This window comes from Carcharodon carcharias, chromosome 14 (genome assembly GCF_017639515.1).
Source record: "Carcharodon carcharias isolate sCarCar2 chromosome 14, sCarCar2.pri, whole genome shotgun sequence".
NCBI classification, from domain to species: Eukaryota; Metazoa; Chordata; class Chondrichthyes; order Lamniformes; family Lamnidae; genus Carcharodon; species Carcharodon carcharias.
Window position 1 is genome coordinate 15,500,556 of NC_054480.1, and position 14,726 is coordinate 15,515,281.

At 41.5% G+C, this 14,726-nt stretch overlaps 1 protein-coding gene across 2 annotated transcripts in view; it reads right to left on the reverse strand.

The window, feature by feature from the left end:
• Positions 1 to 2,538: 2,538 nt before the first annotated feature.
• samhd1 (SAM domain and HD domain 1) overlaps positions 2,539 to 14,726 on the reverse strand; it is a 65,835-nt gene continuing 53,647 nt past the window's right edge. Inside the window, exons 16-17 of one of the 2 annotated variants that reach the window (XM_041205457.1) lie at positions 13,113 to 13,267; positions 2,539 to 2,606 (exon numbers count right to left, since the gene is read on the reverse strand). In XM_041205457.1, coding sequence (XP_041061391.1) covers positions 13,118 to 13,267 — 150 coding nt within the window. In that variant the 3' untranslated portion in view covers positions 2,539 to 2,606; positions 13,113 to 13,117. Of the gene's footprint in view, positions 2,607 to 9,316; positions 13,268 to 14,726 lie in introns of those variants that run through there. The other variant, XM_041205456.1, reaches the window with a different exon arrangement.

A 14,726-nucleotide genomic window follows, 5' to 3' on the forward strand; every position in this document is an offset into this window, starting at 1 on the left:
TCCAAGTCACTCACCATCCTGACTTGGAAATACATCGCCGTTCCTTCACTGTCGCTGGGTCATAAACTTGGAACTCCCTTCCTAACAGAACTGTGGGTGTATCTACACCACATGGAGTGCAGCGATTCAAGGCAGCTCGCCACCACCTTGTCAAAGGGCAACTAGGGATGGGCAATAAATGCTGACCCAGCCAGCGAAACCCACATCCCGAGAATGAATAAAAAAAAATTTAAATCGAGCCTCAGAACTCCTGGAATGACCACTCTCTTGTCATAGATGAGTAAAACATCAACTACACTGAGGTGTCCTCTCTGATCATAGTACTGTCTGAGAATAGGATTGTGTGGCATGTGTGCTGGACACCCTTTGGCACAATACTCTTTGACCTGAGCACATTTATCATCAGATTTATGTGCAACTTTGATTTTGTTCAGTCACTCCCAGTTGCTGGGAGACTTTTGGTCATTATCGATGCAAATTCCTCTTCAACAAGGAATGCAGCACCTTGTCAGGACTTGCTACTAGGATACAGGACAAAGCATCTGCTGTTTTCCTGTCTTTGCATCAAACCTCATCATCCTCATCTGAATGACATTTTTGCTAATTCCTTAGAGTTTAAGAGTGTTATTAAGGGTTTGTCATCTGTCTCTATCTTGAAGTGGAGACCAAGAATATAATCTGCAAACTTTTCACAAGCCCATGTGGCAGCTAATGCTTCTTTCTCTTTCACTGTATATCCTCTGTTCATTCTCTGTCAGTGAACAGGATGCATAGTAAACTAGTTTACACTTTCCATCTGCCTGTATCTGAAAGAGTGCAGCTCTCAATCCTGTAGAAGGTGCACCTGCAGCAATGATAGTGGGTAGCTCTGGGGCAGTGAGCTAAAATATCAGGTGATATCAGCATTTCTTTGATTTTCTCCAAAAACTCTGTTGTGCTTCCTCCCAGCACCATGTCTTGTCTTAACAGCGGATGTGGTGGTTCACAGTTAGATTGGGCAAGAACTTTCCAAACTGGTTTACTATACCCATGAATCTTTGGAGCTGTCAGGTTGTGAGGGGTTGGAAACTCCTTGATTGCCCGTCTTCCGTGGATCAACCGATCCGGACACCAGATGCATCCACAATATGCCCAAGTAATCCAACAATTGGCTACGAGAATTCACATTTGTTGTTGAGTGAAAGTCCTGCTTCCTGTAGGCATTGCAGCACAGCTCGCACTCTAGTGTCCTGTTCTGTTTGAGTGGTTCCATGTATCAGGACTTCATCCATGTGACATGCGACCCCATCCAGTCCTCCTAGGACAGGAAGATTTCAGGCGCTGATGTAATGCCGAAACGTAAAGTGTTGAAACAAAACTTCCCAAACGGAGTAACGAAGGTGATGAGCAATTTAAAATCTTCATCAAGGGATAGTTGCCAAAAAACACTATTTGCATCTAACTTAGTGAACATTGAACTCTTTCCCAATTCTGCTCTCATCCACAAACGATGTAGGATGAACTTCACGTTCAACTGCTGTGTTCAGTTGTGTAAGATCTACCCAAATTCTGATGGTTCCATTGGGTTTTGGCACTGGGACCATCCCTGGGCATCAGCTTGTTGCTTCTGTCACAGGTGAAATAACCCCTTGCTTCAATATAGAGTCAATTTCCTTCTTTACCTTTGGCAAGAGTGGATGAGGATCTGTTCTGGGCGTAAACAGACACTGGCTTCATTTCAGGATGTAGAGTTACATGGCACACTGTCTTCAGTTTTCCTAGTCCTGTGAAAAGCTGTTGAAATTCAGCTCTGAAAATTTTAGACTGATCTTCTCAGCTTTCCAGTTCCTCTACCTGCAAGTCAGATGCAAGTTGGCACAGGCTTTCGTGCTTAAGAGTGAACAGCTCTGGTTCTGTTGTCCAGCACTCTACTAACCAGAATTCTGGAGTTGGGGCTGTCGGGTCTGTTTTTTTGATTGGAGATGTCAAACTCACTGCTGATAGTTACGAGCAGCCTCTCCTAGCTCCAGTCTCAGCCTCCACTGCTTGCAGCACCGTCTCCCCTCAGCACCGCTTAATCAATTCGCGCACTCCCACACCTCTTGTGAGACCTCAATACACAGGTGATCATCTGGGAGCTTTCTCATTGAATGAAAACACAGAAGTCACCTTACATCACAGTTAACCAGCTTATTTGATGAGCCGGCACATCCCATTTCCAGAGTGTCGGATAACAAAGATTATCCTGAGTAAGGTTTCAGTGATTTTTCTCTCTCTATATTGAAGGGTCGCAATCAGTTGCCCTATGATCTTGACTTCTATACTATATATGTATATATATATATATATATTCTTTATGGCCTCCTGGTCATGTAGTTTTTCACATGATGGCTGAAGAGTATTGTTCTCCAATCACAATTCAGCATCAGAAAGAGCTGAAACTGCTGCACCTGTGCCTAACTTAAAGCACATCTTGTTCCCTCTATTATCAGCACTCCAGTATCTTCTGCTTGGTTCCTGGATCTCTCCAGTGAAAGGCTGCTTTGATTGACAAGCCATCTGGTGACTTAAGTGGAAGGTGAAAGGGCAGCACAGGGTAGAGGTGGAGATCCGTGACAGTCAACCTCCTGGGAAGATGATGACACCAATGAACAAATGAGAAAACAAAATAGCTATCTGTTTTTGCAGGTTCAACAAGTTTCATTGTTTGCATTTGCAAGGGCTTGTTTTGACAGCTGAGGCCATTATGAATGCTTGGCTGATTTTCAAAAAACTTGTGAACATCTTATCTCAGCAAGCAGGGGATGGAGGTGCGGGTTGTTGTGTAGACAGTTTGACTGTGTTTCAAGTGGTTAAAGGAGTAACTATCTTTGATGTGGTTACTGAATATATGTTTGTTTTTACAAGATTAAATACTTGAAGGGATTTACCTTTTTTGAATGGCTCTTAAGTTTTCTTCAGTATGATGTGTTTGATTGACAGCTCAATTAGATTGTTAGCAGCTTTATGTTTTTCATCTCCTTTTCAAATACTTGGCGCCTGCAGTCTGCCCATAGTGGGTACTGGATGAGTGGCTATGGAGGATACATGGGGGCATGAAGGAGAGGGTTTAAGGGGCCTGACATTCATCATTACAACCGAGTCAATGTCCAAGTAAATGGCGGTAGATGTTCTAGCCTGCCAGCCTCACAAACTGCCCACCTCCATTGCCACTTTGGACCTGCCTCTTCAGGTGGCAGGTCCAACTCTGTCCCGCCCTGTTTCCTTGAAATGAAAATATGGCAGGCGGGGGCCTTTTCTAAAGATGACAGGTCTGGCAAATGGAGAAATTTCTTGACCTGACCATCCCAACTCCTCCACAAACATCTTACCCGTTAACTCCGCTCCTCTCTCCTCAGACGCTGCCTGACTTGCCGATTATTATATTTTTATGATGAATTAAAAAAGTGAATAATGGATACTTAATGACTAGGGGCCTGGAGGGGGGGGCAATTGCAAATGTGTTTTAATGATCCAAAGGAAATGAATCTTTTTTAATACCATTATTTCATTTTCCTGGATGCTCACAGCAACATCATGGGGATTAATCTTTTAATTCCTATAGACATTTGGACAATCTGGATACTATCATAATTACCAATGAAAGGGTACCCAATGCTCTCCCAAATTATTCCTTGGGCTTCAAATTCTGAAAAATGTGTTCAATCCCCTCTTAACTCTCAGCCTCTGAATAGAAGGGCAGCTATTTTTAAAATCCACGTTAAATTGTTGCATGTTATGCAAATACGTTAAAAAATTCACTTTCCATAGTGAAATCTTGATAAGTCAAACTTGGATGACACGAAATTCCGCTGGTGTCGATTGTGGCTCTCCTTGCAAGAGAGTGACTAAACGTAGGAGGAGACAGTTTAAAAGTAAGGGGTCTCCCATTTAAGATGGAGATGGGAATTTTTTTTCTCTGAGGTTTATGAATCTTTGGAACTCTCTTACATGGAGAGTGGTGGAGGCAGGGTCATTGAATATTTTTTAAGGCAAAGGTAGATAGATTCTTGGCTAACAAGGGAGTCTCAAAGGTTATCGTGTTTAGGTGGAATGTGGGGTTGAAGCCACAATCAGATCAGCCATATTTTTGAATGGAGCAGCAGACTTGAGGGGTCGAATGACCTGCTCCTGCTCACACCTTGTATGCTTGTACATTGTCAAACACTCCCACTGGCAGACTAGCAAATGCCATAGAACAATGCCTGTGATTAGCCAAAATTCCACAGCAGTCAATCAGGTTTCAGGGGTCAAGAAAAATAATGCCAAAATCCTTCGCAAACGGGCTGCTTTGGCAGCGCAATTGAACCAGCCTCTTCCACCAGAAGTCATGTGACCACGCCAACCAATCAGATCGGAGTGGTTAGACCTCAGAACACTCAAATATGGAAACACTGGGCGAGCCAAAGTGTGCAAGTGTGGCGAAACCAAAGTATTGTCGATCAGAGAGAAGGTGAAGTTGATAGAGTAAGTGGAAAACCTTGCTGTAAAGAGGAAAGCTAGCCTTTTTCAAATAAATGAGTAGTACGACGAGCAGTTAGTTACACTTTCGCTGATGTCCGTGACATCACAACGCTCTGCTTAACCTGAATTTCAAGGTGATTCCCCTGAGATTTGACTCACAGAGTTTACTGTAATTGGATTGCACTTTCCAACATGGAAAGTCCCATAATTAATCAGAGAGCCACCATGTGTAAGAACATCATTTATTAGCCAACTGCACACTTTACAACACAGAAAACATGCCAGAGTCTATCATTTCACAAAATCTGACCAGAATGAACAGGTTTTATAATAAAAGGCACGGTGTAGCTAAGTGCATAGATGGGAATCCCTGTTGGCAGCAATGTACAGTATTGTCACTTTCAATTCACATCACCCAGCCTACAGGAATCCTGCTAAAAATGGGTCACAAAAATACATTTACAAGTGCTGCCTCTCCAAGTCACTTGTCATTAAGCATCCATTATTCGCTTATAGCTGGATTCTAATTGAAATGAGGAAGAGGATAGTCAGTTTGGATGGAGGCACACTTCTGGAGCAGAATTAGAAGAGTATCATACTCTCCCTTTCTACATTATATAGAAGTGTCGGGGGAGCAGCACTCCCTAACCCATGATATCCATGTGCTACTCTCCCCAGTCGTAACTTTGCTTCCAGTGGTCTCCAAGTCAAGCCCAGAGCCCCACTGCTTTAAGGAGGAAATCTAGCTCTGTGCTGTTGTGTCTCTGGAAATTGGATTAGTACATTAACAAGGACCACACGCCTTCAGCTAATGACCTTGTTTCAAAATAAAGTTGGTTTTAGAGGGATACAATGGAAACAGTTAGCAAACTATTGGCTAAGGAAAACAAGAGTTAGCATATGGTTAAAATATTCAAAGAATGTAAAATAATACAACTTTCCAAAACATTGTAGTGGGTTTACTGTTATAATTTTTGATTAAGTAAGAGGCCACCCTGCTTCCTGCACTGACAGACTCAGAACAAGACATCATTGCCAAACTGAAAACTGTCTAGTTTCGTCACTTCAGAATAGATACTTAATATGACCAAATGTCAATTAACACGTGTGCGCATGTGCTGCAGCGCAGATCTGAAGTTTACTTGCTCAGTAGTAGGTGCCTGCTAGCTGGCCTCACCCCAGTATCAAGTTACACTCAATGAATATAATCACTGCACAATTGCAGGGTCCAACTGAGCATGGGGGAAGGGGGGAGAAAGGAGAAGGGACGAGAGGAGGGGGAGTGCTGATCCTGGGGTGTGCAGTGAATGCTGATACTGGGGGTGGGGCGGGGGTGTTGATTGATGGGGAGGGGGAAAAGAGGGTACAGGGGGAAAGGTATGATTGAAGACCCAGTGGCAGGCAGTGGGTAAAATATCAGTGGGGGTTTCTCAGGTAGGTACCTGGATCCAGGAGGTAGGTGTCAAGGCAGTTACCTCCCGAATCCACCATTACCTCCCAATCCACCAAGTCCTCACCACAGGGAAGCTGCTGGGTTTCTTGGCACTCAGCAAACCAGGCCAAGAGCAGTTCAAGTTAGAATCCTGAATACAGGAAATTGACACATTTGGCTCCAGAAACAGGTTTTCTTCGGCTCTCGCCTGACCCAAATCCCACTTTTATATTTGGTTGAAATTCCCTCCCTACCATCCATATGTGGGGGAAGCCAAAAACCAGGGGCCATGAGTGTAAAAGACAGTCTCCAAGGGCCAAAGGGAATAACACAGAAACTTCTCTACCCAGAGAGTGGTGAGAATGTGGAACTCTCCACCATATGGAGGCACTGAAGTGAGTAGAAGAGAATGCTAAAAACAAAGGACAAGGGAAAAGGAATAGATGGATAAGCTGAGAGTGAGTGAGGTTGGAGGTTTGTGCAGCATAAACACCAGCACAGACAAGTTGGGCAGAATGGCCTGTTTCTGTGCTGTACTTTCTACGTAATATGACCTCCCCGCTCCCAGAACAGATTCTCCACCTCTTGCTAGAAGATCAGAACTATCAACAAATGAGATTTCATAGCAGGCTCACTTTCAGAAAAAGGACAGAGGCTCCTCGTCAGGCTGGAATCAGAAATTATCACAGGTTTTTGTAGCAAAAAGGATTCTGCATAAATACATTCAGCAGAATAGGGAGGCCCCAACCCATTGCAACGCATGTAAAGTGCATTAAAGGCCTTAGGTGTGTTCCTCATAACACCTTCCCAACAAGTTCTTGTATTCAAGAGTCAAATGCTCTGAAGGAATGAAATCACTCAATAGGCTGGCAACCATTTTGTTTTATTCCCCATAAAGCACATAAAGTGCAAGTTTCCTATGCCATGAACTGCAGATTAGATCTAGATTCTCGCTATCACTCACTCAGCACTACTGCAGGATTCTTTTCCACAACTTTCAATCCAAGACATGAGGTCCTAATGTATTGTAACTGGAACACTTCCAAAGGCTGGTGCATGTAGAATATGTCTCACACCAGTCCTGGAGTGTACTGTTTATACTAAAAGTGGCGGGCAATGCCCTATTCATCATAACTGTTAAATTTACATACATTAGAGTATGGCAGTCCCTCTCATAGAGATGTAAAGTTAATCCTGTGCCCAGAGTGCCAGAGTCAGGTGATCTTGCAAATTCTGTAACACCACTGCAAGGTCTGATCGTACAGGGAAATGAAATGTTGAAATGAACTCCCCTTGGGGTTATTCATTAAGCAAGTTTGAACATCATAATCTTTTGTTGAGGATGACAAGTCCAAACATCAACCATTGATCAAGGTGTTGCTGTGAAGCTCACCTTACACTTTCTCCAAGGTTAAACAGGCCAGTAACACTCACCACCTGGACTCAGAGGAATAAAATGATTAAGTACCAGGAATAATGTAAAATTCACATTTAACCTATGACGTACCAACATAACTCGTGTGATTTGGACACAGGTCTTACTTATTTATGGGTCACAGTCCCTCTGCCAACTCAGGACCATCTTCTGGTATTATTAAACGCAAGGTATTCAGCACATCAAAAGGGCTTCAAGTATTTTTACTCAATTACTCTTCCTTCCACCAAATGTGACACAAAATGCTTGAAAGGATCAATTTATCAAAACAGCCTGAAAGTCCCCATCATCAACGGGCAACGCCTAACACGTGTTACATTTCTCTGTCCCAGTCCTTAACAGAGGCAATAAGCTGTTAATTTTAACCACATTAGCGCCTCTGTTTAGAGGAAATGGCATTAACCATTTGTACACCAGTGCTGCAAACGGTATTTTCTAACTGATGATGCCAAAGAGAAATGTTCAACCCATTTAAACTGGGTTAATTGAAACAGGCAAAACCTGATGAAAATTTCCATATTTAGAATCAGAATGTTAACAATCTTCTGAATGATTTAAACTGGATTTTCCATTTTTATTGTTCATCTTTGCCGGGGGTAATAAATCACACCAAACCTTTTCCCCGCGGATTGCCCGTTTCCACCATCATACTGATAACGTATTCTTAAGGAAGCGTTCATGGCCAATTCCTAACTGCCCTGAGAAGGTTGTCCCTGGTCCTTCTCAGGGGTTTATATCTAGTGAGGAACTTAGGGCAGAAATGAGAGCTGCCCCATGGTCACTGTCACTTGGGACACTGCCTGAGGTGAGAATTTAAAATGGCTCCTCAAGCAGACTCCAGGTAAATGTGATCTTAACCCTTGGATCGCTTTCCAGTGCACTAAACCATTTCTTGCTGGTCACAACGCCTTCCCCATTCATCAAAACTGACCAGATCCAGGCTGTCAGGAAGAGATATTAATATATATAATGTTATTGGAAATTATTATTTTTTAAATAGAGGTTTAGTCTGTGTGTGTTAATTGGATTAAAGCCAGCTAGTCTAGGTGCATTAGTGCATAGAAAGAAGTAGGTTTGAAATGGTAATTAGATAAACATGAGGGCAATTTGCATTTTTAAACAGAGCATTCAAGAGTGGGAGTGAAATCTTGCACCTAGCTAGGAGACACCAAGCGATGTTTATATTACCAATAAAATTGGTACTATGAAAGGGGTTCAAAGGGCCTGGTGATATAATAACAATTTGCATTCGAAAGGGAAGGCTAGGTATAACTTGAGAGGAGTTTGTGCGTGCAGGTCAGAGGCATGTAATATCTAAGCAGCTGTAAGCCTACAAGTGTCTGCAAAGGAACCAAATTGAAAGCTACCTCATTTTGAATTCGTAAGGTGAAAATACTTTGCCTGGTGTCTGCTTCAGTCTATTGGCTACTGTTGCGTTAGTTGGGATCAATTGGGGAATTTGTTAAAAGTTATGACAGTAGTAATTTATAGCCATGTTTACATGTTTAATTTGTTGTAAATTAATAAATGTCTCATTTAATAACCTCTCGAGAATTGGTGGTCTTAGTCCTGAATTTAGAGCTGCAACTTCAAACATACCAATTGAAAATATAGGTTATGACAGTTGTTTAAAGTTTCCCTCTGGGATTTTAAATAACTCAGCCTTTACAAAGTGCAGTGTCATAACACAGGCTTAACATTTCAATGCAAGACAACGATCACAGTATAGAGTGGCCAATGATGGTCACCCTGAGACACAGCACAACAAAAGAATGAATAAGTTAGGGGAAAGAAACCATGCTTAGGCAAGAGAGAGTTTTTAGGAGATAAGAATTCTGGTAGGCATTCGAATACCATTGCAGCTGATAAAGATTCAAAAAAGAAGAATTTCTAAAGAGTATAGAAAACGGTACCAAGTGGATAACTCTTTATGAAAGCCAACAAATTCAAGATATCAAGTCTAATACTTCTGCAAAGGATAGATTTTATTTTCAACTTTTCCCCTTTATTGCTGTATAATTAAACAGACTACGTTATACAAAATTGCAAAATGGCTATTTTAACTCCTAGTTTGTAAAATACCTGATCAGAACACAATTGGTCCCAAGTACAGCATTTAGAAGTATTTGTAAAAATATGATTAGCTAACTAATATTCTAGAACTTTTAACCATCCCTAAAAATAATGAGGGACATAAAAAAAAATGAATGACTGTGAGTTAAACTGTATACTAAAAAATTAGAAACTAGCTAATTACATGACCTGGCTTGAAGGAGATATTTCTCAGGCTGACAGCATCATGTGGTCAACAGTCAGGTCACTTTTATTATTATCCTCGTCTCCAATAAAATGGAGGAACAAAAATAACAATTCAGCACCTGGAACATGGCACTTAGCTGTCCATGGAGAGGTCAATAACAAACATTGTCTTTCTGGCATTATAGTGAATTATTTATGCATTATACTATTCCTGAATATATTCTAATATAATTATGTACAGAGAGTAAATGGAACAGTTACAGCCAGAACTCCCTCCCAAACACCACGTCCACCCACATTAACCCTTGTGCCAAGGGTAGCTATGCCATCCACTCCTGGACCTCCCTCACTGCCTCTGGGCGATGCCAGGATTCAACTGGTTTTTGCAAATGTGTTTGCCCTGAGAGGGCATGTCTTGCTTCCATACAACAACCTGCATTTATTTAGTATATCGAAAGCCACCTAAGAGACATTAATGGAAGGAGATAAGGGAACCTCTGCCCAAATGCTCCATACTACTTGCTTATTAGCAAGCTAAATCTGATTGTGATACTGATGGTACTGAATTGAAAATCCCCACTATTGTCTGTACACATGGCTAAACGTTCAAACCAGGAAAAGAGGAGGCGCCATATTGAAAATTAGATTTAATGTGTGCAGTTACATGTACGCTGCACACATAACTTACAAAATATTTAGAAGGAATAGACAGGGTAGATGCAGGTAAGATGTTTCACCTAGCTGGGGAGTCTAGAGCCAGGTGACACAATTTCAAAATAAGGGGGAGGCCACTTAGGACCAAGGTGAGGAGAAATTTCTTTAACTCAGAGGGTTGTGAATCTTTGGAATGCTCTACCCCTGAGGACTGTGGAAGCTCAGTCATCGAGTATATTTAAAGCAGAGATTGACAGATTTTGAAATACTAATCACATAAAGAGATGCAGAGATAATGTGGGAAAAAGACATTGAAGTGGATGATCAGCCATGATCATATTGAATAGCAGAGCAGGCTTGATGGGCTGAATGGCCTACTCCTGCTCCTATGTTCTTATGATTGTGTGTCGTCTTGGAACAGTACGCAGTGGAGTTAGACCAAGTTGGTCTAAGTTTCAGTTTATTCATTAGGAACAAGCTGCCTGTCAAATTCTTATCAATTGATCTGGCATGGTCTACAAGCCTGGTCTGGTATCATTAAACTGCATAGAATATGCTTGAGCTGTTCAACCAGAACACTTTCTCCCTTCTCCCACTTGGCAACAAAGCAAGAAAACAAAAGGAAGATGGTGTGGGGAATAATTCTAGCTGGTTCTGTATCATGCACACGCCCCCTTAGAAACAGACAGCAGGCAGTTCAGTGTCTTAACAAATTATACCCTTTGTCCCTAATCTAATGAATTTAGGACAAAGGCCCACAGGTTTATTTTCCTTGTAGTTGTGGAGTTACTGAATTCTGTTACCAACATTATTTATAACTTCTTTAAAATTCCCACCATTGTGTGTGTACATGGCTAAAATTTTACACAAATCAGGAAGAGGAAGGACTATATTGAAAATTAGATTCAGTGTGTGCAGATACAGGTATACTGTACATGAAAGCACATCACAGTACAATTGTTAAAACCGAAATGCATACTTTCTATTTACTCCCAGGGTCAGTAAACACCCAAGACTTTGGGGTATAAAAATATTCATCATTCCTTAAAAATACTTGGTGTCTGGTCACATTCTCTTTTAATGCCCATGGGGAAAAGGTCTTTGTGATGAGAGGTAGCTCTTACATGAAAAATCTCCACATTTGGAATAAAGATTTGTATGTGATAGGATCTTATACTTCAGGGCTAGGAATGATAAATTGTGGATTGACATTAGACTGGAACAATGTGTTCCTATTCAGGTCTCTAGAGGAAGGTTTTGGGAGTTGAGGATGCTTTCCTACACCAGCTTGGAGTTCTCAAACAATACTTAAGCCTCATTTGGCTAATGCATTACACCAATTTCCCAAATCAGAAATCAATGCTGTTCTGCAGTGGAGTTGAGAAACGTTGGCTTAATTTAAATGCACAGAAGTTACTTCCGAGACGGCTGAACGTCAAGGGACAAGAGAATATGGGAAGGGGGAAATGAGGAGTTTTTGACAAGTTTTACTGATCTGAATTTTTAAAAAAGCTTACACACTTATTCACCCTACATATATGTGTAAGTATCTCAAAGCTACATGTTCAGTCCACTGGCTTCTACAGTGCAACAGAAGCTTCTCATCTTAAGCTTATCTCAAAAAAACTCCAAGTCATAAATCACTGTAAACGTCAGGTGATTCCACCTGTAAAGTCCAGAAGGAATTCCAGTCAAAGCAAAATGCAGCTTCAAACCCCTGAAAAAGGTTACTGGTCAAACCAGGAATGTCATTTGTCCTGGGTAATCCGAGTGGTACAATACCTACAATAACTAAATGTACAAATGTGATCCTAACCTTGGCAATAGAAATACTTGCCAGAATAATGCAGCTCCTAGCAACCCTGGATTATATTCAGTGCAATGACCTGGATCTTCATCACTGGGCCATATACTGACCACTGACCTCCCACGGCAATGTTCACCAATCAGATACTAACAAGGCAATTACATTAGGAACCCAAACCACAATCAGCCTCGCTTTAATTGTGCAGGAAGAGGCACCATTACTGGCTTCATCTAATTTCCCCAAGGCTCCAGTTGACTAAAGTTGGGCATTAATTTTGTATTAAAATACTTTAAATTGAACATTGACAAGATAACATATTAAGCATTCACAACGTCGATAACACTAGCTATACTTCCTCAGATAAGCAATAATATATAGTTGCAGGATGCCATGTCCAACACTCTTCTGCCTATTTGTTCAATGATGTAAAGGCAACCAAACCTATGACAAAAGCTTCTTACGACCTTAAACGCGCACATTTCTGTGGGCAGAAGACACTAGGTCACATAATCCTTAGATTTGCACATTGATGAGAAACAGGCAACTCCCCTCCTTTCACAATGCTACATTCTGTCTTAGCAATGGAAACTTCATTGCTCCCTCCGAGCACTATTTAACCAGAAAGAAACCAAAGAAATAGCAAATAACTGGCAGGAAAAATGCTTCAATTTTAGGAGTGAATCCCATCAAAGGCCCCTCAGCAACGTTCCCATGGAAACCAGCTATGACATGTTAAGCGAAATGGAAAAAAAAATTTCCATTTCTTGCGGTTGATGCCTATTATAATGGGCAAGCAATTGCTCGCTGAAGCATTGGTTTTATCAAACCAAACATTCCTCCTTAACCGAACGGCCTTGAAGGCATTTAGATTTAGATTTATTTGCATGAAGGTTACTTTTCTTCAGTTAAATGAGAAAATATTCGGAGCCAAACAATGGTTTTAAAAGCACCAAAACATCCTGAGCTGTCCAAGTGATCCTACATCAATGCAACTCCATTATTGGAATATAACAAATCCCTTGGAATTCACAGGAAATTCTCACTCTCTCTACTTGAAAAGCTGCATCTTGGCCTTGTCACTATTGGCATGACCATGGAACCGGGGATCATCTTTGGCATCGGAGTCATCGCTGTCACTGCTGTCAGCATTCCAATCGGGCTTCAGTGGAGTTAGCTCAGGAGCAACAACATCACCATCCTGCAGACAAGGCATGAAAGCGGAAAGTGGAATTATTAACAACTGCTTTTTGTGAAGGGTGAGTAACCATCTTGCTTAAACATCGCATCTTAAAATTGCTTTTATAAAATGTTCTTGCATTTGTAAGTCATCCAGCCACCCAGTGTGAGCACAGAATCCAGGCTTGCATTAGCGGTGTCTGAGATGCCACCTTCTGAATAAGACATTAAAATTAAGGCCTTGTCTGCCCTCTCCCGTGGGTGTAAAAGATCCCATTGCACTATTTTGAAGAAAAGTTGAGTTCTTTCTAGTGACTCAGCCTGTATTTATTATAATTTTTTTTATAATATTTAGTAAATTATCTAGATGTTATCACATTGCTCTCCTTAAAGTGGCTGCCAAGTTACATACGTGACTGTACTTTAAAAGTGCTTCATTGGTTATGAAGTGATTTGCGACATGCTAGGGTCGTGAAAGGTGCTACGTAAAGTGCTTAAAAAGAAATACTTGCATTTTTTTAAAAAATTACTTTTGGGGATGGGAGCACCACAGGCAAGGTCAGCATTTGTTAATCACTCACAGTTGCCCTAGAGAAGGTGATAATGAGCCAACTTCTTGAACCAATGCAGCCCAAGTGGTGTAGGTACATTCACAGTGGTTTTTCTGTAACCGTTTGATACCACCAGTTGGCTTGTTACGCCATTCCAGAAGGCAGTTAAGTCAACCACATTACTGTGCATTTGGAGTCACCTGTTGGCCAGGCTGGGTAAAGATGGCAGATTTCCTCTCTTGAAGGACATTAGTGAACCAGATGGCTTTTTACAACAATCTGATAGTCTCATGATCAGCATTTTATCCCAGATTTATTAATTGAATTTAAATTTGAACTCATGCCTCTGGAGCATTCCTCTGGGTCTCTGAATTACTAGTCCGGTAATATTATCACCATTCTATTGCCCCTGCGCCCCCCACCTCCCCCCCAAACCCCCCGCAACCCCCCCGCCCCCCGATGCAATACATGAAAACAGTCACCGACTCCTGTTAGTTACTCATGGCTGAGCCTTCACTTAGCATGGTCATGACCAGGATCTCTGAGGGTGCAGAAGCACTCTGCTCCCACGCCCTTCAAATATTCCTTTAAGCTGTACAATTAGTTCCCCTCGAAATGAAAACAGATTAATGGAACAATTCAGTGACAAGCAGGGGGCATTCCCTTTATGAGCTATATATAGCAAAACCGCAAATTAATTTACAAAGAAAGGAAATGATTGTGCATTTATCTAGCATCTTTCACAAACAACATTAAGCTAATTAACAAATAATCTCTTGATAATGTTGGTTTAGCAGTAAATATCAGTCAGATCACCAGGAGATCTCCAATGCCATAGAATCTTTCAAGGCCACCTGATAGAGTAGACAGGGCATTGGTTTCATGCCTTATCCAAAGGGCAGCACCTCCGACAATACATCCCTCCCTCAC